This window comes from Acipenser ruthenus, chromosome 42 (assembly GCF_902713425.1).
Source record: "Acipenser ruthenus chromosome 42, fAciRut3.2 maternal haplotype, whole genome shotgun sequence".
NCBI classification, from domain to species: Eukaryota; Metazoa; Chordata; class Actinopteri; order Acipenseriformes; family Acipenseridae; genus Acipenser; species Acipenser ruthenus.
The window spans coordinates 3,350,193-3,375,367 of NC_081230.1; the positions used below are offsets into that span (position 1 = coordinate 3,350,193).

The 25,175-nt window shown below is 47.5% G+C and overlaps 1 protein-coding gene across 2 annotated transcripts; it reads right to left on the bottom strand.

Moving 5' to 3' along the window:
* Positions 1-983: 983 nt before the first annotated feature.
* LOC117404959 (general transcription factor II-I repeat domain-containing protein 2-like) lies at positions 984-17,276 on the bottom strand. 2 transcript variants are annotated; one of them, XR_009311433.1, is made up of 6 exons: positions 16,569-17,276; positions 15,648-15,805; positions 14,745-14,876; positions 8,209-8,347; positions 5,138-5,265; positions 984-3,892 (listed from the first exon to the last, which is right to left on the bottom strand). XR_009311433.1 is itself a non-coding variant. In XM_059011577.1 (3 exons), the coding sequence occupies exon 1, from the start codon at positions 9,914-9,916 to the stop codon at positions 8,852-8,854; it is 1,065 nt and encodes a 354-aa protein (XP_058867560.1). In that variant the 5' UTR covers positions 9,917-14,738; the 3' UTR covers positions 984-3,892; positions 5,138-5,265; positions 8,209-8,851. The 2 variants fall into 2 exon arrangements, 1 of the variants encoding a protein (XP_058867560.1); XM_059011577.1 differs by lacking the exons at positions 14,745-14,876; positions 15,648-15,805; positions 16,569-17,276 and having other exon boundaries at positions 8,209-14,738.
* Positions 17,277-25,175: the final 7,899 nt, after the last annotated feature.

Sequence of the window (25,175 nt, forward strand, 5' to 3'; positions counted from 1 at the left end):
TGTATAGAGCTGCAGTGTGCATGTGTGTGTGTCTGTATACAGCTGCAGTATAAGCAGCAGTGTGCGTGTGTGTGTGTCTATAGAGCTGCAGTATAGAGCTGCAGTATAAGCAGCAGTGTGCATGTGTGTGTCTGCATAGAGCTGCAGTATAGAGTAGCAGTGTGCGTGTGTGTGTGTGTCTATAGAGCTGCAGTATAGAGTAGCAGTGTGCGTGTGTGTGTGTCTATAGAGCTGCAGTATAGAGTAGCAGTGTGTCTGTGCATGTGTGTGTGTCTCTATAGAGCAGCAGTGTGTCTGTGCATGTCTCTGTGTGTGTGTCTGTATAGAGCTGCAGTGTGCATGTGTGTGTGTCTGTATAGAGCTGTAGCTCAACAGAATTGTCTGCACAGATTGTTTTACAATTATAGTTTTTAAAGTAAACATGTACTATAGTAAATCTATTTTATAAATGCTGAGTTTATGTACAGCAGTGTGAACTCGTTTAGCTGACCCGCTTGACACTGGGTTGCTACCTGGGAGGGTCTGACCCGGGTGGAGCATGGCAGTGTGAAGGGGGCTTTAGATCCAGACCCCATAAAACACAACAGAAGGCAGGTCGGTGTGAATGGAGAGTGCTGCAGAGCTCGATTCTATTCAAATCAAGTAAGCCAGCAGAGAGGGAGAGAGGGGCGAGCCCTTTCCACTGCTGCTGCTTACCTTAGCTTTAGTATAGATTTGTTATTTGTGTTCCTGTCTTGCTTCTGTGTGTTTAAATTAAATATCTGCACCATTCGGATTTTAAACTCACTGAATGTGAACTTTTGAAACATACTTTCCACTTTTTGCACACTGCCTTGGAGTAAGCATGGACTCTTTTACCTGGCGTTAAAGTATTTGTGTGGAATTTTAGTACAGTGCAGATTAATAACAGCACTACAGTACTGCTGTGTTATAACAATGCAGGAACAAAGAATGAAGACAAAGAAACACCAAAGCAAACCATACACTGTTATCTCTCCATCGTTTATTTGAGATGTTCTAAACCACAAACATGGTGGGGGGAGGAAGGTAGTGTGGGAAGGGGAAGGAGGAAAAGAGTAAAAGCATGTGGGGTCAGAGGAGGAGTGGTTAAAGCATGTGGGGTCAGAGGAGGAGTGGTTAAAGCATGTGGGGTCAGAGGAGGAGTGGTTAAAGCATGTGGGGTCAGAGGAGGAGTGGTTAAAGCATGTGGGATCAGAGGGGTAAGTTGTTAAATGATGTGTGGGTTGGATGGGGGAGTGGTTAAATGATGTGTGGGTTGGATGGGGGAGTGGTTTAGGGCATGGTGGATCAATGGGGGAGTGGTTTATGGTCATGGTGGTTCGATAGGGGAGTGTTTAAATGATGTGTGGGTTGGATGGGGGAGTGGTTAAATGATGTGTGGGTTGGATGGGGGAGTGGTTAAATGATGTGTGGGTTGGATGGGGGAGTGGTTAAATGATGTGTGGGTTGGATGGGGGAGTGGTTAAATGATGTGTGGGTTGGATGGGGGAGAGGTTTAGGGCATGGTGGTTGGGTGGGGGAGTGGTTTATGGTCATGGTGGTTCGATAGGGGAGTGGTTTAAGTGCATGGTGGTTGGGTGGGGGAGTGGTTAAATGATGTGTGGGTTGGATGGGGGAGTGGTTTAGGGCATGGTGGATCGATGGGGGAGTGGTTTAGGGCATGGTGGATGGATGGGGGAGTGGTTTAAGGGCATGGTGGTTGGGTGGGGGAGTGGTTTAAGGGCATGGTGGTTGGCTGGGGGAGTGGTTTAAGGGCATGGTGGTTGGGTGGGGGAGTGGTTAAATGATGTGTGGGTTGGATGGGGGAGTGGTTTAGGGCATGGTGGATCGATGGGGGAGTGGTTTAAGGGCATGGTGGTTGGATGGGGGAGTGGTTAAATGATGTGTGGATGGATGGGGGAGTGGTTTAAGGGCATGGTGGTTGGATGGGGGAGTGGTTTAAGGGCATGGTGGTTGGATGGGGGAGTGGTTTAAGGGCATGGTGGTTGGGTGGGGGAGTGGTTAAATGATGTGTGGGTTGGTTGGGGGAGTGGTTTAGGGCATGGTGGATGGATGGGGGAGTGGTTTAAGGGCATGGTGGATGGATGGGGGAGTGGTTTAAGGGCATGGTGGTTGGATGGGGGAGTGGTTAAATGATGTGTGGGTTGGATCCCTCCAGCAATATAAGATTGTGTTTATTCAACCGTCAGACATCTCTGTCAGTGGAGTTGAAATGCAGTCTTGCAATCTTGTATTTACCAGTTTTTTACACCTCCGTCTGCTACCCTTGTAAGACCAAGAGGGTGTACAAACTTGTAAACACGTGTATTCTGTATTGCATTAATTCCTCGTTCAAGGGGACACAGGGGAGGGGTTAAAGGACACAGGGGTTAGCAAAAGAAGGGAAACAGGTTAGGAAAACAGCTTTTCATACAGAATTCCAGCGTCACAGAACAATCGAGTACAGGGTTTATTTAACATAATCAGCCATATTCTACGCTTCTTCAAACTCCTTACTTTATTAGCTGTGGTTGGAGCTCAGTGCAAGCGTGGGGTCCTGTCGGCTTCATTGGTAATCATAAGATGCTATGAAGACATTTTATTAGATTTTTTAACAATCGCCACGTCATGTTGTTTAGGAGTTACAGTTCATATTGAAACATTGATTGTCCTTAAACACATTGACAGGACCCCAGTGGCTGTGATACTAAAGGCAACATTACAGATACCTTCAGTGCAAAACAGTTGTATTAAACTGCTTATGAAAAGGAAATTGCAATTCAGATTAATCCAATTCAACATTTTTTTATTTCTCTTTCTTTGTTTCTCTGAATTACATAAGAAACACCTTTCTTGACAATAACCCAAACGTTTTTTTTACACGCTCAATGTGTCAAAGAGAAATTGCAGTTCAGATTTTACACAAATTAATTGAAACTTCCTTTTATCCTGATAATAATTTGTATACAATCAGTGTGCAAGAAAAAAAGTTGCAATTTAGATTTTAAAATGATTTGAAACTTCCTTTTATCTTTTAATCCCTTGTGTGTGAGAATTTGTCAAACAAAAGTTTTAACATTACATACACGTGGGGTATGCACATTTAATGTGCGTGAAAAAGAAATTGCAATTAAAAAAATGAATTGAAACTTCTTTTTATCTTTTTTATGTTTTTGCAGCAAATGCTGAAAGATTTTAGTAATATTACTAATAATACTGTCTTCAGCATTATAACTGACATCTCAATATGAGATCCTGCGATAAAGCTCCCAGTTTAACAAACAACAATAATATCATAAATACATTGTCATACAAATATACATTCTGGGTGCCTATGAAGCCATGTGAGACTTTCCCAAGAGGCAATATATTGCAAATATATATGTATAGCAGCACACAAGTCCACTACCAAATGATAAGGCTTTGCGCTGCTCAAAGAAATGTGACACAGGAAGGAAAGCTAGCCTCTTCCTATAGTGCTGTCATCAGAGTTTTGCAAACAAGACAAAACAAAAGCAGCACGTTAAAGTGCATTGATGCCATTTTATACGGCATTGACTGAGCGCCCAGCTTTGCTGTGAAACATTGGAGACTGGCAGATAGCTTTAGGTGTAGGGGATACCACTGCAGGGAGGTAGTGTGTAAAACACATGCAAAACAAATCCTGATCAGTGTTCCTCACTCTAATACAGGCCAGTCTCACTCACAGGTTGGGTGCTTTTGAGTTTTACCCTGTCTCAATCATTCTGAGCACACACACACACACACACACACACACACACACACAAAGTTTAACTCCTCTCCAGTTCAGCTCTCAGTGGGGCTGGCTATCATGGTGCCGGGTGCTCCTCTAGACATGAGTTTGATACTGCTGCTGCCATCAGGGGGCGCTCTGAAAACAAAGAGGATCAAAAGACTGGATTAGGGCTCTGTAACAGGAGATCTGTGCTGACTGTCTGGTGCATGCATTGTTCTGCAGGAAGAGGGCAGCAGCCTCATAGATCCGCCTGTCAGTGACACAGAGAGGTGGGGAAGAGGGTGTGTTGGCATTCCCTCTCTCTGAGTGGCTGAGAGGCGGGCCTTGGGGGATTGCTCGGCCCATAAGAACTGTGCTTGGTTATGCATTCGGGTGGCCGTGATTGGGAATACACAGAGACGCTGGCTGAGAAGGCCAGTTTAAACATAACCAGGCAGGAACGTCAGTGGTTAGAGCGAGCGACCAAGACAGGCAAGCACAGCTGAGGAAGACAGCCAGCCTAGAGAAAGAAAATAATATAAAATAAATTGTTACGTATCCGAGGGAACATGTATGAATAGAAGGGGAACCTTGGCCACCCCAGAGTATAGTGCATAACAGCGTAGGATGGAGACCCGAGCTGACTGGCTTAGCGGCAGAGGGGCACTGAGTAAGCAGCACCTTTATTTTGTAGTTTTATTACCGTGTTTTATTTTCCCTTTTCTTTCGCCTTTTGTTATTTATTATTTCAGAGCACCTGTGAGTGCGCCAGCATTTAACTTTACCAGTATTGGTAACCCTGTGGTCCTGTTTACCGTTGCCGGTATTCAGACCACGGACAACAGCGCCTTCTGCGGGCTAAAAGAAAATATATAATATAATAAAACTGGGCACCAGTGCAGTGTTTTCAATTAAACCTTCTGTCTCCCGTGTGTGTCAGTGCCCACCACCTTTCCACAGGCTCCCAGTGAGAAACAATGAATCCCAGCTTATCACTGTAAAACCACCGCGGCGGTTTTAACAACACAGACAGACTGACACACAGACAGACAGGTGACACATAGACACGATGTTAACAATACAGACAGACAAACACAGTGAGAGAGATCCTGCAGTCACTGAGAGAAATAGTTTCAGTTTCTGTCTTGCATAGCCTAGTAATAGTAATACTAATAATAGTAATAGCTATTGGTGACAACGTTACAGTACAGAGCCGTACGAGAACTGGTATCCAGTGAGAAAAACCCTGAGATCTGGGAGTGCTATCACGAGATCGCAAGCAGGCTTTATTCCAGTTAGAAATCATGTGTCTTGCGACATGAGAGACAGAGAATTGTCAACACGAGACTGCAGTGAGAGGCAGAGAGAGAGACTGCAGTGACACAGCAGGGGGAGGCTTACCGTCTGTGCTGGGGGTTGGGATAAGAAGGATCGGGGTCAAGGAAGAAGTTTAATGGACAATCGATGCTGTTCCTCCGTTTGAGGGGAGCATGAGCTCCCCAGCTGTATTGACTAGTCTCCATGTTGACCTGTGAAGCAGAGAGGGCAGATTGTCAGACAGCATACATGAATAAGAGAGGTTGGGGGTTGGGGGTGGGGGGACTGTCAATAATACCATTTACTGAGTGAGGGAGCCCCCCAGGCAATGCCTTTACTGAATGAGACCCCTATTAGTGTCTAGAGTGAGGGAGCCCCCCAGGCAATGCCTTTACTGAATGAGCCCCCTATTAGTGTCTACAGTGAGGGAGCACCCCAGGCAGTGCCTTTACTGAATGAGCCCCCTATTAGTGTCTAGAGTGAGGGAGCCCTCCAGGCAATGCCTTTACTGAATGAGCCCCCTATTAGTGTCTACAGTGAGGGAGCCCCCCAGGCAATGCCTTTACTGAATGAGCCCCCTATTAGTGTCTACAGTGAGGGAGCACCCCAGGCAATGCCTTTACTGAATGAGCCCCCTATTAGTGTCTACAGTGAGGGAGCACCCCAGGCAATGCCTTTACTGAATGAGCCCCCTATTAGTGTCTACAGTGAGGGAGCCCCCCAGGCAATGCCTTTACTGAATGAGCCCCCTATTAGTGTCTACAGTGAGGGAGCACCCCAGGCAATGCCTTTACTGAATGAGCCCCCTATTAGTGTCTACAGTGAGGGAGCCCCCCAGGCAATGCCTTTACTGAATGAGCCCCCCATTAGTGTCTAGAGTGAGGGAGCCCCCCAGGCAATGCCTTTACTGAATGAGCCCCCTATTAGTGTCTACAGTGAGGGAGCACCCCAGGCAATGCCTTTACTGAATGAGCCCCCCATTAGTGTCTACAGTGAGGGAGCCCCCCAGGCAATGCCTTTACTGAATGAGCCCCCCATTAGTGTCTACAGTGAGGGAGCACCCCAGGCAATGCCTTTACTGAATGAGCCCCCTATTAGTGTCTACAGTGAGGGAGCACCCCAGGCAATGCCTTTACTGAATGAGCCCCCTATTAGTGTCTACAGTGAGGGAGCCCCCCAGGCAATGCCTTTACTGAATGAGCCCCCCATTAGTGTCTACAGTGAGGGAGCACCCCAGGCAATGCCTTTACTGAATGAGCCCCCCATTAGTGTCTACAGTGAGGGAGCACCCCAGGCAATGCCTTTACTGAATGAGCCCCCCATTAGTGTCTAGAGTGAGGGAGCCCCCCAGGCAATGCCTTTACTGAATGAGCCCCCCATTAGTGTCTAGAGTGAGGGAGCCCCCCAGGCAATGCCTTTACTGAATGAGCCCCCCATTAGTGTCTACAGTGAGGGAGCACCCCAGGCAATGCCTTTACTGAATGAGCCCCCCATTAGTGTCTACAGTGAGGGAGCACCCCAGGCAATGCCTTTACTGAATGAGCCCCCTATTAGTGTCTACAGTGAGGGAGCCCCCCAGGCAATGCCTTTACTGAATGAGCCCCCCATTAGTGTCTACAGTGAGGGAGCACCCCAGGCAATGCCTTTACTGAATGAGCCCCCCATTAGTGTCTACAGTGAGGGAGCACCCCAGGCAATGCCTTTACTGAATGAGCCCCCCATTAGTGTCTACAGTGAGGGAGCACCCCAGGCAATGCCTTTACTGAATGAGCCCCCCATTAGTGTCTAGAGTGAGGGAGCCCCCCAGGCAATGCCTTTACTGAATGAGCCCCCCATTAGTGTCTACAGTGAGGGAGCACCCCAGGCAATGCCTTTACTGAATGAGCCCCCCATTAGTGTCTACAGTGAGGGAGCACCCCAGGCAATGCCTTTACTGAATGAGCCCCCCATTAGTGTCTAGAGTGAGGGAGCCCCCCAGGCAATGCCTTTACTGAATGAGCCCCCCATTAGTGTCTAGAGTGAGGGAGCCCCCCAGGCAATGCCTTTACTGAATGAGCCCCCCATTAGTGTCTACAGTGAGGGAGCACCCCAGGCAATGATTTTACTGAATGAGCCCCCCATTAGTGTCTAGAGTGAGGGAGCCCCCCAGGCAATGCCTTTACTGAATGAGCCCCCCATTAGTGTCTACAGTGAGGGAGCACCCCAGGCAATGATTTTACTGAATGAGCCCCCCATTAGTGTCTACAGTGAGGGAGCCCCCCAGGCAATGCCTTTACTGAATGAGCCCCCCATTAGTGTCTAGAGTGAGGGAGCCCCCCAGGCAATGCCTTTACTGAATGAGCCCCCCATTAGTGTCTACAGTGAGGGAGCACCCCAGGCAATGATTTTACTGAATGAGCCCCCCATTAGTGTCTACAGTGAGGGAGCACCCCAGGCAATGCCTTTACTGAATGAGCCCCCCATTAGTGTCTACAGTGAGGGAGCACCCCAGGCAATGATTTTACTGAATGAGCCCCCCATTAGTGTCTAGAGTGAGGGAGCCCCCCAGGCAATGCCTTTACTGAATGAGCCCCCCATTAGTGTCTACAGTGAGGGAGCACCCCAGGCAATGCCTTTACTGAATGAGCCCCCTATTAGTGTCTAGAGCAGGGGTGGGCAAAGTTTTAGGACTGAGGGCCACATCAGGGTATGGAAATTGTATGGCGGGCCATATAAATGTATACTTAACAAACAAACCAATCATGTTCAAACAGACACAAAACAATTTTGTGGTAAAATCATCATAAAATGGCATCATTGAGTTGTCTTTTGATTTTACGTGCTCAGTTATGTTGCCCCTGTCTCAACACAAATTATGTGCATCGCTCACAATTCTCAGTGTACTGCACTACATACGTTTGGTAGTTTTCCTGTTTATTGCTATAATGAGCTTTTTTGAACCATCAATGTTTCTTTATTAAACTGTTGCAATGACCAAACATATTCAAACAATTTTAGCTTAAAAGTAAACCACAAAGCAATGTTGTTAATTGATTTAACTCTGAAGAACAGGGATTAAAATAAAGGTAGATATTGGGGGAAACATACGACCTTATTATTATTATAGATATATCATCATAAAAATGCATTACAAGAAAAAAGGAAACAAAACATACCCTCTTTTTTCGCTCTCTTTGCTGTTAATGTGAACAATGCAGTTGGTCGCCCTTCTTTACGATAGCATCAAAGTCCGGTGCTGTCCTTGTTGTTGAAATCCGCAAAACAGAGCTGAGATGCTGGTCAGTTAACTGGGATCTGTAGCGAGATTTGTTGAAATTCAGTAGTGAAAATGTTTGTTCGCACACATAGGTGGAGGCGAACACAAGAATTGTCTGGGCTACGTTGCGGATATTTGGGAACTTTGTTTAATTCAAAGAGGCATAAAACTTGTCCAGTGTTTGTGAATGGTACTTTTCCTTCACAGTGGAGTCGCACTGGAGTTCGATGAGCTCCAGTTGTAATTCTTCTGGTGCTTTCTCGTAGTCAAATGAAAGTGGACATGACACCAGCTCCAGTGTCTTCTCGATCTTCTCAAAGTCAGAGAATCGACGAGAAAATTCTCCATGCAGGTCACTCAGAATGTTGCTGTACCTGTCTGCCCGCTCTGACGACACTTCCAAACGTTTAAGTGTTGGAAAGTGAGCGAACAGTTTGCTCTTCATTTGTTTTGAAAACAAAATGAGCTTGACTTTGAAAGCTTTCACATTGTAGTACAATTCGTGAACAAACACATCCTTGCCCTGCAGCTTCACATTAAGTTCATTTAAATGTGCCATGATATCCACACCAAAAGCGAGGTCGCACACCCAGTTTGAACTCCTTAATTCCGGGAAATCGTTTTCTTTCCCCTGCATTTCCAAGAATGTTAATTTCATCTCTAAGCTCCCACACTCGCTGCAACACCTTTCCTAAACTGAGCCAGCGGACATTCGTATGATAAAGTAAGTCCTGGTGTTCAGCATCAGTGTCCTCAAGAAGGGAAATGAATTGCCGATGATTAAGCCCCCTTGCTCTAATGTAGTTCACTATTTTCACTGCTGTGTGAACAACATGATCTATGTCCAGAACATTTCTGCAGAGTGCCTCCTGATGTATGATGCAGTGCAGAAAAATGATTTCTTTCTCAGAGTCTACATCTTTTACTTTGTCCTCAATGCTTTTTAAAAGTCCTACTTTTTTCCCAGTTAAATTTGGCGATCCATCTGTGGTCACATTTGCGAGTTTACTCCAGGGGAGCTTCAGACGTTCAAGGCAACCAGACACCCTCTCATACAAATCCAATCCCTTTGTTGTGCCTTTCATTGATTCCATAAATAAAAATTCCTCTGTGATTTCAAATTTGTTGTTAATTCCTCTCACAAAAATCAAGAGCTGCGCTGTGTCCTTTATGCCAGTACTATCATCGAGAGCCAACGAAAACAGCGTGAAGCACTGTGCTTTCCTGTTCAACTGAGAGGCCAAGTCTTCATCAATTACTTCAATACGGCGAGCAACAGTTCTTCGTGACAAACTAATGTTCTCAAACGTATTTTTGTATTCAGGACACAGCATGCCAGCAACATCGACCATGCATTGTTTCAAAAACTCCCCTTCAGCAAACGGCTTATTTTGTTTAGCTATCTTGAATGCCAAAACATAACTTGCCTTCGTAGTGGCTTCCTGAACCGCAGCTTGTCGCACAAAAATGTTTTGCTGAGATTTTAAATTAGAAGCGAGTTTCTGAGCTTTTCTTGACTTTTCTTCTGTTGTTAAGTTGCTGCCATAATTAGGATGTTTTGTTGTAAAATGGCGATTCAAATTGTACTCCTTGAACACATCAGGCATAAAGCCTTCGAGTCGACGTTTGTGAAAAAATATTTCTCAATCCACTCTTTTTTGAAAACTCGACACTCACTGTCCACTTTTCTTCTCTTTGAAGTGCTCATTTTTCTTCAGAAAGCATAAAACAAAAACCTAGCTGCTGCAATTCAAAACGGCTGTTTCGCAAGCTTGCATGCACTCTAGCAAAGATGAATAAACGTCATACAGATACTGCGCCCCACGTGAGACGTTGCAAAGCGCTTTGTTTTTGGCAATGCAATCTCTGTCTGTGTCGGTCGTGAATTAGCCTAGTAAATTAGTAAATTAGTTATTTCTAACCCAAATCAATCAATAACATGGATCGATTTAATGGATTTTTATATTTGTACTATTTATAGTAATCTAGTACTTTTATTGTTAAAACACAAGGAAGCTCGCGGGCCGGATGAAAAGCTCTCGCGGGCCGGATTTGGCCCGCGGGCCGTAGTTTGCCCACCCCTGGTCTAGAGTGAGGGAGCCCCCCTCGTAGGGATAGGAATTTTAAACGTTTAAATGTATAAACTCCCACGACGTGGTGAAACTTTGAATAAGATGCTAGACGTATAAATCAGTCACGTGACAAATTTCACCAAACGGTCATTTTTTAATGTATTAATTTTAATAATTTGTCTTCCTATATCCACCTGCTCTAGTGCCACAGTAAGGACAGATATTATATAAATGAAGGGGTTTGAAAATTGCCTGCAAGTAGCTTTTCTAATTGGTGTGACAGAAAGACTGACACTAGGGCGGGCTTTAATCTCGGTCGATCTGCGCTTCATTGGTGCACTCTGTTTTTCTGCTGTAGTAGGCATGCTAAAGTATTAAGTCAACGGTGTATAAAGTTAATGAAAGCGTGTTTTCTGAAGTTTGTTATATATTTTTTATAAAATGGCATCATAAACAAAGGAACGAAGCGAAGCCACGTTGGGAAGTATTTTGGGGATCCGGATGAGAAAACCGTGGTATGTAAATAATTATGCCAAACAAAATTGCTGTACCACAAACACACGTTCAGTGCTTCACCATTTGCAATGAAAACATTTAAAAATTACTGTAAAAATTACTGTCGAAAAGAAAACAAGCATCGATAATAAACAGAATGCTTTGGCTGACATTTATTTAAATTTTTATATTAATTCAAAGAATGAAAGAATGCATACGTGTAAATAAATTGTGTATAGGCTTTTTTTTTATTTTTTATTTTTATTTTTTTTATAAATTTAGTCGTCGCCAATTATTTTTACCCCGGTTTTCACCCCAATTTAGCATGCCCAATTATTATCTGTAGCCCCGGCTCACCGCTCGCAACCCCCCCGCCGACTCAGGAAACGGAGGCTGGAACACGCGTCCTCCGAAACGTGCTCCTTCCAAGCCGTCATTTTTCGCACTGCAGATCCACAGCAATGCTACCAGACCTATAGTGCCGGAGGACAACACAGATCTGGCGGCTCCGCTGCAGAGCCACAGGCGCCCTATCGGCCACAGGGGTCGCTGATGCGCGGTGAGCCGTGGATTCCCCTGCCGACCTAAGCCCTCCCTACCCGGGCAGCGCTCAGCCAATTGTGCGCCGCCCCCTAGGAACTCTCGGTCACGGTCAGCTGTGACATAGCCTGGACTCGAACCAGCGATCTCCAGGCTATAGGGCACATCCTGCGAGGAGCGCCTTTACTGGATGCGCCACTCGGGAGCCCCCTTGTGTGTATAGGCTTTAATTTACCAGTACACTTTTATAAAATAAAAATAAAATGTCCTTGATATCTATGTAATTTGTCAACAGAAGGGGATATTTAATATATATAGTGTGTGTGTGGATTTCCCGTTTGGGGCACCTATCCCTGAACACTACCGTTAATATAACAATGTATTTTTATTTATTTATTTATTTATTCATTATTATTTTTATTGGTTTTGTTCTTTTGATATAATATGTTAAAAAAAAAAGTTTTGTTTATTGTTTAGCGCAGGTACATCTCAATAGTGCAGTGTGAATACAAAGAGAGACATTTACTAAGAGAAAAATAATAATACAAAATGCTTTTAAAAATACCAGATTCCCATTGGGATTTTTTATTATTAATTTTTTATTGTTTGTTTTTGAGTCATTGAGTTTTTAGTATTACATGCAGGACTGGCGCTATAAGATCTTTATATTAAAAAAAAAAACCCTTTATTAAGAATGTGCGCGGATGAATCTACCGGTTAATCAACTCATGCCATAAATTAACTGATCAGAAAATTTGAAGCGAGTGACAGCTCTAATTTCAATATATACTCTGGTGTGTACATGTTTTTATTTATTTTATTTATTTATTTTTTACGTTGTGATGTTAAAATGTTATTTGCTTATTTAGGGTTTCTTTGCTTAGAAAATACTAACCAGGGCTGTCACTATACATCAGAATTTAATATGAAGAGTGTGTGTGTGTGTGTGTGTGTGTGTGTCTGTCTCTGTGTGTGTGTGTGTCTCTGTGTGTGTGTGTCTCTGTGTGTGTGTGTGTGTGTGTGTGTGTGTCTGCCTGTGTGTGTGTGTGTGTGTGTGTGTGTGTCTCTGTGTGTGTGTGTGTCTGTGTGTGTGTGTGTGTCTGTGTGTGTGTGTGTGTCTGTGTGTGTGTGTGTGTCTCTGTGTGTGTGTGTGTGTGTGTAGATATGGTTTAAACATTTAATGCTGACAGCTGCATAGCATTTAAACATTCATACATGAACCAAAAGCACATCCATACCCCCTCGTAGTGTCTATAGTGAGTGAGCTTCCCTCGTAGTGTCTATAGTGAGTGAGCTTCCCTCGTAGTGTCTATAGTGAGTGTGGACCCCTCGTAGTGTCTACAGTGAGTAAGCTTCCCTCGTAGTGTCTATAGTGAGTGTGGACCCCTTGTAGTGTCTATAGTGAATGTGGACCCCTCGTAGTGTCTATAGTAAGTGTGGACCCCTCGTAGTGTCTATAGTGAGTGTGGACCCCTCGTAGTGTCTATAGTGAGTAAGCTTCCCTCGTAGTGTCTATAGTGAGTGAGCCCCCTCGTAGTGTCTATAGTAAGTGTGGACCCCTCGTAATGTCTATAGTGAGTGAGCTTCCCTCGTAGTGTCTATAGTGAGTGTGGACCCCGCATAGTGTATATATTGAGTGTGGACCCCTCGTAGTGTATATATTGAGTGAGCCCCCTTGTAGTGTTTATAGTGAGTGTGGACCCCTCATAGTGTATATATTTAGTGTGGACCCCTCGTAGTGTATATATTGAGTGAGCCCCCTTGTAGAGTCTATAGTGAGTGTGGACCCCTCATAGTGTCTATAGTGAGCGAACCCCCCCTCGTAGTGTCTATAGTGAGTGAGCTTCCCTCGTAGTGTCTAGTGAGTGTGGACCCCTCGTAGTGTCTATAGTGAGTGTGGACCCCTCGTAGTGTCTATAGTGAGTGAGCTTCCCTTGTAGTGTCTATAGTGAGTGTGGACCCCTCGTAGTGCCTATAGTGAGTGAGCTTCCCTTGTAGTGTCTATAGTGAGTGTGGACCCCTCGTAGTGTCTATAGTGAGTGAGCTTCCCTCGTAGTGTCTATAGTGAGTGAGCTTCCCTCGTAGTGTCTATAGTGAGTGTGGACCCCTCGTAGTGTCTATAATGAGTGAGCTTCCCTCGTAGTGTCTATAATGAGTGAGCTCCTCTCGTAGTGTCTATAGTGAGTGAGCTTCCCTCGTAGTGTCTATATTGAGTGGGCCTCCTAGGCAATGTCTTCAATGAGCTCCCAGAGTAACATTCATGAGCAGATACCTCCTCATCAGCTCTGCTCTTCAGCTGTGTTTCTGGTAAAGTTCCAGACTTACAGCAGAGACACACCCACATAAGGAGGTGTGTTCTGGCTCTAGGGATTCAGTTCATCCCCCCTCTATTGGCACATGACCAGCCTGAGAAAACCAGTTTGGGGTGGTTTGTGAAAAACAAGTGTTTTACAGTATTATACTGACACGATGATCTATTTATATGTTAAATATAATTCATGATACAGTGTATGTTTCTTTTTTGATACTTCTACTTTACAAAGATTACACTGCACTGTATGGTAGCACAATGGGAAAACAAGTGAAAGGTGTCAGTGTGCATACAATCTCACATATTAAATACGCACGTTATATACAGTGCATAACACACATATATATTACATTAACAGGAAAAGGTAATATATTAGAAATGTTAAATAGATGAAAGTCAATGTATTTGGGATGTTCTTCCTCATCTAGAGGAGGGATGGACACTGAGGGAGTGGAGAGCCACAAAATCCACTAAAACCCTTTAATGGGACATGCGTCATTTTCTTGGAGGCTCCATATTGACAAATATATTTGTGCTTCTATACAGCATGTTAACATACAATTTAAAAATGTATTAGCAGCAGCAGTATAAAACCAAAGTGTTCTCAAATATAAAAGCCCCTCACAGCACATAACCTTTAAATACAAAATAAATAAATAAATAAATAAATAAATACATACATTATCTTAAATCTTTCACTTCCATGTGCAGAAGAGCAGAGGATTAATACATTGAACAAGCACCTTATTATCACAGCATGTTTATCACAACAAGTAATAATACAAAAATATTGCAGCAGAATAAATAATCTGTAAAGTGTTGGTGGTCTAAATGAATTGATCTGGCAGGCCAGCAGTGGCCCTCCCTGATCTAGAGAGTAAACAGTGCTGTAAACGAGATACCTTTTATTACTGTAGACCATTTCTCCTTGCTTGAATTCAAATTTAAAACTCTCAACTACCTGACCTGTTTAATACTGAAATCTCCTACAATACAGAAAAAACAGCTTGGACTCACCCCAGTCCTCCTGCACTCACTTTCGTGCGTTCTGAGTTGTTTCTTTTCCTTTGTCTCATATATCCCTCTCTCCTCCCTCTACGCTGTGTACACCAGGTGAGCTGGGCGTGGCCTGTTAAACCAGTCGGCTGACTGAGAGCAAAGCAACACAAACAAATACCTTTTCAGATTTACAATAGGTCAGCCAACATCCACTTCAGCTACATTCTCACCCTCACACAGAGCTGCTCTATTGTGCAGAAGCTGTCTAATGTCAATCTCCTTCCTAACATGTGCTGTTATGCACCCCCTCCAATCCTCTATATAAATAGCATTGTCAATCTCCTTCCTAACATGTGCTGTTATGCACCCTCTCCAATCCTCTATATAAATAGCATTGTCAATCTCCTTCCTAACATGTGCTGTTCTTATCCTTCCCTCGGTAGAAAATTCTGCTTTTCATATGCGGTGTAGAAGAGCTATTCGAACTCAGAAGGAATTATTTATTGATAACAGCATTGTGTCTTCTGAATAGCTCTCTTGAAAAGTTAATTTACACCACCACATATTTACAGATACTACAATTTGTTCACAACAATCTCCTCGGTTACCTGCTAACTGCTATTGTATTATTATTTAGTGTGACTGTGGAAGGGTGTGGAAATTCACTGACATGGGAGGCAGAAGTTGTAGTTGAAAAGACCCCCTCTGGGGTGCACTTTTATTTGTCACCACTGGATGGCACTGTTTAATAACTCCCGCTACCAGCAATGGTATTAGAGGGGCAGGCAAGGTATTCACACTTGCAGGCACTAAAATAAAGAAACCAAAAGGTGAAAGCAAAAAGAGAAAATAAAACACTGTAACAAAACTACAAAATAAAGGTGCTGCAATCTGCAGCGTCCCCCCCCCCCCACCACTTACTGTACGGTTCATACGTAAACAACAAATATATCTCCGGTAGGACGACGTCCTCAGTTGCGCTTGCCTTTTCGCTCTCAATTACCACACTGGCGTTCTTTTTCTTTGGTTTGTTTACAGCGGCTTGTTGAACCCAGCGTCACTGTGATCATCTATATCATCTAAAAGGACAATAAAGAATGAATAGCAGACCAACCTCTTATAGGGTGACCCCTCCAAAGCCCGCCTCTCGACCACTCAGAGAGAGAGAGGCAACACACCCTCACCCAGCCTCTCCGTGTCACTGCCATTGTTAACAGGTGGATCCTATGGGGCTCCCGACCTCCTCCTGCAGGATCATGCCAGTGTCAGACAGCCAGCACAGATCTCACCCTGGTACAGGCTTTAAGTGTTAATCTGCTCCACTGCAGATCTGCACTGTGTAATTTGTAAGTACACACTGCCCTCTTGCTGATTGGACTGTGTGTGTGTGTGTCAGGCAGGATGAAGATGACCCGATGGTTGTATATATACACTACTTAGATAGTACTACTCAGATCAGCTCATCACAGTGACGGCTCAGACATAACCCTAACCCTAACCCTAACCCTAACCCTAAACCCTAACCCTAACCCTAACCCTAACCCTAACCCTAAACCCTAACCCTAACCCTAACCCTAACCAACCCCACTGTAACCCACATTATAAGAGTGGCATCAGCAGTACAAACACACACAGACAAACTGAACTGCTCACATCAGTGCATCACAGTGACGGCTCAGACAACAAAATCATGTATTTTTTTATTTAAAAATCGAAGGCACATTTAGATAATTCTCATTTTCAGATTCATATTTTGTATATGCAGTGTTAAGTAGCCTGTTCTAAAAGCTAGCATCACTTTAACCCCCCAGGTGTAATAGCTTTCATTAGCAGTGTGCTTACCTGCTTTCACCTTCACCTGCAGTCTGTCTGTGCTTCGGTTCAGCTCCCAAACTCTCCTTTAGGAATGGACAGAAACAGCGTCTTACACTGGATCAGCAGAACATGAAAACCAGACTCTAAACAGCATCTTACACTGGATCAGAACATGAAAACCAGACTCTAAACAGCATCTTAAACTGGATCAGAACATGAAAACCAGACTCTAAACAGCATCTTACACTGGATCAGCAGAACATGAAAACCAGACTCTAAACAGCATCTTACACTGGATCAGAAGATGAAAACCAGACTCTAAACAGCATCTTACACTGGATCAGAACATGAAAACCAGACTCTAACCAGCATCTTACACTGGATCAGCAGAACATGAAAACCAGACTCTAAACAGCATCTTACACTGGATCAGAACATGAAAACCAGACTCTAAACAGCATCTTACACTGGATCAGAACATGAAAACCAGACTCTAAACAGCATCTTACACTGGATCAGTGGAACATGAAAACCAGACTCTAAACAACAGAATCTGTAAAGACAAAAAATGTTCCTTTGTTTAATAATTCTCTTTCGCTTCAGTTTCAATCAGCTCGACTAGCTCCAATGAACAAGTCAAAGCACATCCCCTGGTTTTATTTTACTGTTGCCTGCCAAGTTTAGCACCTGAGAAACACACCCACAGTGAATAAAAAGACTCCTCAAAGCAGAAAGTAAGAGCTTCACTGACAAGGAATAGGAAGAGTAAAATCAATATGGTAAAAGCACTGTGTATGAAACTTTAGCTCTCTTTAACTGGTTTTACAGATATTTAAAATACTGTTTTCTTAAGCTTGTTCTGATTGGTTAAATACAATTGGATATGAATGACTGTGGCAAAGTAGTAAGTGGTAGGTGAAGGTGCAGTGCAGTGCAGTAATCCAACAAGAAACGACAGACAAGCAGAGTCCGGGTGAAAAGGTTTCTGTTTATTTTAATCCAGGGGTCTGATGACCAAACAAAGACAAGCAATGATCCCCAGCAATACACAGCAATGTGTAATGCACAGGGTTAAATAATAATGGGTTGCAGTCCCAAACCATAAACACAGGTATCCCTCCCACAATATACACACACGGTCACCAGTCCTGGGTGCGTGCTGTGGTGCTCGTGGGGGGTGATACAGTTTAATGAGTGACAATAGTGCAGTTCTGGTCCTTAGCAACAGCTCCGGAATGTGTTAGCCGTCTATAAAACACAAGTAACAATTATAGACAAGACAAACAAACACTCACAATATTCAAAATTGCTGCACGGGTCCTTCCGGGTTATATTTTCGTAACCAAAGCGAAGGAACCGATTATGATCATCTCCCTTATATGCTGTCACACATGACCCCTTGGTAAACGAATGCAGCTGCCTTTACAATCTGCGGCTGCTACATTGTTTCCCTTCCGGGTCAATATGTTCTTGCAACAGAGTCTCGCCTTCTTCCAGACTGACCGACTTCCCGACCCGGGGAAACTGTCAGCTCAGCCCTCACATGTCGGGAGGGAGATTTAACACCAAGATTCATTATATTTCTGTCACAATGACACTTTTCTATGATGCTTTTTGCGTAATCTTTAACTGCAGAAGGAAGAGTACAATTGATTTCTATGCGACTGTCCCAGTCTTTGAGTCTTTGAGGACACCACAGCCCTCCCACCAGCACAGTGATGGGGCAGGGAGCTGCAGAGTCTGTCCCAGGACACCACAGCCCTCACACCAGCACAGTGATGGGGCAGGGAGCTGCAGAGTCTGTCCCAGGACACCACAGCCTTCACACCAGCACAGTGATAGGGCAGGGAGCTGCAGAGTCTGTCCCAGGACACCACAGCACACAAGCACAGTGACGGGGCAGGGAGCTGCAGAGTCTATCCCAGGACACCACAGCACACAAGCACAGTGATGGGGCAGGGAGCTGCAGAGTCTGTCCCAGGACACCACAGCCCTCACACCAGCACAGTGATAGGGCAGGGAGCTGCAGAGTCTGTCCCAGGACACCACAGCCTTCACACCAGCACAGTGATGGGGCAGGGAGCTGCAGAGTCTGTCCCAGGACACCACAGCACACAAGCACAGTGATGGGGCAGGGAGCTGTAGAGTCTGTCCCAGGACACCACAGCCTTTCACACCAGCACAGTGACAGGGCAGGGAGCTGCAGAGTCTGTCCCAGGACACCACAGCACACAAGCACAGTGATGGGGCAGGGAGCTGCAGAGTCTGTCCCAGGACACCACAGCACACAAGCACAGTGACAAGGCAGGGAGCTGCAGAGTCTATCCCAGGACACCACAGCACACAAGCACAGTGACGGGGCAGGGAGCTGCAGAGTCTGTCCCAGGACACCACAGCCTTCACACCAGCACAGTGACAGGGCAGGGAGCTGCAGAGTCTGTCCCAGGACACCACAGCACACAAGCACAGTGATGGGGCAGGGAGCTGCAGAGTCTTTGAGGACACCACAGCCCTCCCACCAGCACAGTGATGGGGCAGGGAGCTGCAGAGTCTGTCCCAGGACACCACAGCCCTCACACCAGCACAGTGATGGGGCAGGGAGCTGCAGAGTCTGTCCCAGGACACCACAGCCTTCACACCAGCACAGTGATAGGGCAGGGAGCTGCAGAGTCTGTCCCAGGACACCACAGCACACAAGCACAGTGACGGGGCAGGGAGCTGCAGAGTCTATCCCAGGACACCACAGCACACAAGCACAGTGATGGGGCAGGGAGCTGCAGAGTCTGTCCCAGGACACCACAGCCCTCACACCAGCACAGTGATAGGGCAGGGAGCTGCAGAGTCTGTCCCAGGACACCACAGCCTTCACACCAGCACAGTGATGGGGCAGGGAGCTGCAGAGTCTGTCCCAGGACACCACAGCACACAAGCACAGTGATGGGGCAGGGAGCTGTAGAGTCTGTCCCAGGACACCACAGCCTTTCACACCAGCACAGTGACAGGGCAGGGAGCTGCAGAGTCTGTCCCAGGACACCACAGCACACAAGCACAGTGATGGGGCAGGGAGCTGCAGAGTCTGTCCCAGGACACCACAGCACACAAGCACAGTGACAAGGCAGGGAGCTGCAGAGTCTATCCCAGGACACCACAGCACACAAGCACAGTGACGGGGCAGGGAGCTGCAGAGTCTGTCCCAGGACACCACAGCCTTCACACCAGCACAGTGACAGGGCAGGGAGCTGCAGAGTCTGTCCCAGGACACCACAGCACACAAGCACAGTGATGGGGCAGGGAGCTGCAGAGTCTGTCCCAGGACACCACAGCCCTCACACCAGCACAGTGATAGGGCAGGGAGCTGCAGAGTCTGTCCCAGGACACCACAGCCTTCACACCAGCACAGTGATGGGGCAGGGAGCTGCAGAGTCTGTCCCAGGACACCACAGCACACAAGCACAGTGATGGGGCAGGGAGCTGTAGAGTCTGTCCCAGGACACCACAGCCTTCACACCAGCACAGTGATGGGGCAGGGAGCTGCAGAGTCTGTCCCAGGACACCACAGCCTTCACACCAGCACAGTGATGGGGCAGGGAGCTGCAGAGTCTGTCCCAGGACACCACAGCACACAAGCACAGTGACAAGGCAGGGAGCTGCAGAGTCTAGCCCAGGACACCACAGCACACAAGCACAGTGACGGGGCAGGGAGCTGCAGAGTCTGTCCCAGGAAACCACAGCACACAAGCACAGTGATGGGGCAGGGAGCTGCAGAGTCTGTCCCAGGACACCACAGCCCTCACACCAGCACAGTGATAGGGCAGGGAGCTGCAGAGTCTGTCCCAGGACACCACAGCCTTCACACCAGCACAGTGATGGGGCAGGGAGCTGCAGAGTCTGTCCCAGGACACCACAGCACACAAGCACAGTGATGGGGCAGGGAGCTGTAGAGTCTGTCCCAGGACACCACAGCCTTTCACACCAGCACAGTGACAGGGCAGGGAGCTGCAGAGTCTGTCCCAGGACACCACAGCACACAAGCACAGTGATGGGGCAGGGAGCTGCAGAGTCTGTCCCAGGACACCACAGCACACAAGCACAGTGACAAGGCAGGGAGCTGCAGAGTCTATCCCAGGACACCACAGCACACAAGCACAGTGACGGGGCAGGGAGCTGCAGAGTCTGTCCCAGGACACCACAGCCTTCACACCAGCACAGTGACAGGGCAGGGAGCTGCAGAGTCTGTCCCAGGACACCACAGCACACAAGCACAGTGATGGGGCAGGGAGCTGCAGAGTCTGTCCCAGGACACCACAGCCCTCACACCAGCACAGTGATAGGGCAGGGAGCTGCAGAGTCTGTCCCAGGACACCACAGCCTTCACACCAGCACAGTGATGGGGCAGGGAGCTGCAGAGTCTGTCCCAGGACACCACAGCACACAAGCACAGTGATGGGGCAGGGAGCTGTAGAGTCTGTCCCAGGACACCACAGCCTTCACACCAGCACAGTGATGGGGCAGGGAGCTGCAGAGTCTGTCCCAGGACACCACAGCACACAAGCACAGTGATGGGGCAGGGAGCTGTAGAGTCTGTCCCAGGACACCACAGCCTTCACACCAGCACAGTGATGGGGCAGGGAGCTGCAGAGTCTGTCCCAGGACACCACAGCCTTCACACCAGCACAGTGATGGGGCAGGGAGCTGCAGAGTCTGTCCCAGGACACCACAGCACACAAGCACAGTGACAAGGCAGGGAGCTGCAGAGTCTAGCCCAGGACACCACAGCACACAAGCACAGTGACGGGGCAGGGAGCTGCAGAGTCTGTCCCAGGACACCACAGCCTTCACACCAGCACAGTGACAGGGCAGGGAGCTGCAGAGTCTGTCCCAGGACACCACAGCCCTCACACCAGAACAGTGATGGGGCACGGAGCTGCAGAGTCTGTCCCAGGACACTACAGCCCTCACACCAGCACAGTGACGGGGCAGGGAGCTGCAGAGTCTGTCCCAGGACACCACAGCACACAAGCACAGTGATGGGGCAGGGAGCTGCAGAGTCTGTCCCAGGACACCACAGCACACAAGCACAGTGACGGGGCAGGGAGCTGCAGAGTCTGTCCCAGGACACCACAGCCTTCACACCAGCACAGTGACAGGGCAGGGAGCTGCAGAGTCTGTCCCAGGACACCACAGCCCTCACACCAGAACAGTGATGGGGCACGGAGCTGCAGAGTCTATCCCAGGACACTACAGCCCTCACACCAGCACAGTGACGGGGCAGGGAGCTGCAGAGTCTGTCCCAGGACACCACAGCACACAAGCACAGTGATGGGGCAGGGAGCTGCAGAGTCTATCCCAGGACACCACAGCACACAAGCACAGTGATGGGGAAGGGAGCTGCAGAGTCTGTCCCAGGACACCACAGCCCTCACACCAGCACAGTGATGGGGAAGGGAGCTGCAGAGTCTATCCCAGGACACCACAGCCCTCACACCAGAACAGTGATGGGGAAGGGAGCTGCAGAGTCTGTCCCAGGACACCACAGCACACAAGCACAGTGACGGGGCAGGGAGCTGCAGAGTCTGTCCCAGGACACCACAGCCCTCACACCAGCACAGTGATGGGGCAGGGAGCTGCAGAGTCTATCCCAGGACACCACAGCACACAAGCACAGTGATGGGGCAGGGAGCTGCAGAGTCTGTCCCAGGACACCACAGCCTTCACACCAGCACAGTGACAGGGCAGGGAGCTGCAGAGTCTATCCCAGGACACCACAGCACACAAGCACAGTGATGGGGCAGGGAGCTGCAGAGTCTGTCCCAGGACACCACAGCCCTCACACCAGCACAGTGACGGGGCAGGGAGCTGCAGAGTCTATCCCAGGACACCACATCCCTCACACCAGCACAGTGATGGGGCAGGGAGCTGCAGAGTCTGTCCCAGGACACCACAGCCCTCACACCAGCACAGTGATGGGGCAGGGAGCTGCAGAGTCTGTCCCAGGACACCACAGCCTTCACACCAGCACAGTGATGGGGCAGGGAGCTGCAGAGTCTTCCCAGGACACCACAGCACACAAGCACAGTGATGGGGCAGGGAGCTGTAGAGTCTGTCCCAGGACACCACAGCACACAAGCACAGTGATGGGGCAGGGAGCTGCAGAGTCTGTCCCAGGACACCACAGCACACAAGCACAGTGATGGGGCAGGGAGCTGCAGAGTCTGTCCCAGGACACCACAGCACACAAGCACAGTGATGGGGCAGGGAGCTGCAGAGTCTATCCCAGGACACCACAGCCCTCACACCAGCACAGTGACGAGGCAGGGAGCTGCAGAGTCTGTCCCAGGACACCACAGCCCTCACACCAGCACAGTGACGAGGCAGGGAGCTGCAGAGTCTATCCCAGGACACCACAGCCCTCACACCAGCACAGTGACGAGGCAGGGAGCTGCAGAGTCTGTCCCAGGACACCACAGCCTTCACACCAGCACAGTGACGAGGCAGGGAGCTGCAGAGTCTGTCCCAGGACACCACAGCACTCACACCAGCACAGTGATGGGGCAGGGAGCTGCAGAGTCTATCCCAGGACACCACAGCACACAAGCACAGTGATGGGGCAGGGAGCTGCAGAGTCTGTCCCAGGACACCACAGCCCTCACACCAGCACAGTGATGGGGAAGGGAGCTGCAGAGTCTGTCCCAGGACACCACAGCCTTCACACAAGCACAGTGATGGGGAAGGGAGCTGCAGAGTCTGTCCCAGGGCACCACAGCCCTCACACCAGCACAGTGATGGGGCAGGGAGCTGCAGAGTCTATCCCAGGACACCACAGCACACAAGCACAGTGATGGGGCAGGGAGCTGCAGAGTCTGTCCCAGGACACCACAGCCTTCACACCAGCACAGTGACAGGGCAGGGAGCTGCAGAGTCTGTCCCAGGACACCACAGCCTTCACACAAGCACAGTGATAAGGCGGGGAGCTGCAGAGTCTGTCCCAGGACACCACAGCCTTCACACCAGCACAGTGACGGGGCAGGGAGCTGCAGAGTCTGTCCCAGGACACCACAGCCCTCAAACCAGCACAGTGATGGGGCAGGGAGCTGCAGAGTCTATCTCAGGACACCACATCCCTCACACCAGCACAGTGACGGGGCAGGGAGCTGCAGAGTCTGTCCCAGGACACCATGTAGGGGTTATTTTACATGGTTATAAATCTGTCTTACTATCACAGTCTCCGCCCACCTAATTAATATGCATTGCTATCATAGTCTCTGCCATATCTCAGATATTCTTGTATTGTTCGAATGAAGCTGTAACATGTTGCTGGCGTCCTGCCCAGCTGCAGGCAGTGGGTTGGGCAGACATGCCTGAATGCTTCAGCAATGAAGCTCAAACCGGTTCATGTTCTTTAAACACACAGAAACAAACACACACCTCACCAGAAGTGACACAAACAAACTTACGGGTCATGTTACAGGAACATAAAATAACATTAGAATGACAGAATGCAGCCTTTGTCAATGCAGGGTGTAGATGGTGTGGTTTCAAACATGATCATTCATTTTCAGACATATTTGGTGTAACGTCCCACCATACAGAACCTCAGAATCCTTTATCGATACATACTTCAAGGGCAGCAGTGTGGAGTAGGGCTCTGGACTCTTGACCGGAGGGTTGTGGGTTCAATTCCCAGTGGGGGACACCCATGAGCAAGGTACTTTAACCAAGATTGGTCCAGTAAAAACCCAACTGTATAAATGGGTAATTGTATGTAAAATAATGTATAATGTGATATCTTGTAACAATTGTATGTCGCCCTGGATAAGGGCGTCTGCTAAGAAATAAATAATAATACTTCGGATCTGCTTCATGATCCCACCATACAGAACCTCAGAATCCTTTAACGATGCATACTTCAGATCTGCTTCATGATCCCACCACACAGAACCTCAGAATCCTTTAAAGATACATACTTCAGATCTGCTTCATGATCCCACCATACAGAACCTCAGAATCCTTTAAAGATACATACTTCAGATCTGCTTCCACTTTACAGCTGCTACTCATTTCTACACACTTCCATTTCACTTCATGTTCACACATCAGTCAGGAGGAGATGCCTTTACCCTACGCATTCATAGTGCTGTGCTTTGTTTATATTCACACAATCACCATATTCTAATGTCTTCATCATTGTATTCAATTCAGGTCATGTTAATCCCATCTGAAATGTGCCTTTGCCTTCAATTGTGCTTCAAAACCGTCTTTAGGTTTCAACAGCAATCAGGCTTATGTATCTTCTACCATGTCCTTAATATAACACAACATTGTTACCTGCCTTTAAAAAGGTTTACATTCCACACAGCTCCTGATACCAGTACACAAACACCGGGGCTTTGCAGTCTTTAAAATGTGTATACTTTAAAACAACCTGTGGCTAGTGTACAAACTGAAAGCACAATCCACACAAGTGAACTCATCACAAATATACCTGAAAGACCTGAATGCTTAGTTTCTACTGTTTGGCACAAAAGCTACCAGAGCAAGGTGGCACTGACAGCAGGCTCAGTCACATGCCTCTCAATCCTCTCACGAATGAGAAGAGGTAACAGATAGACTGACAGATACATTTCCTGAAATTCA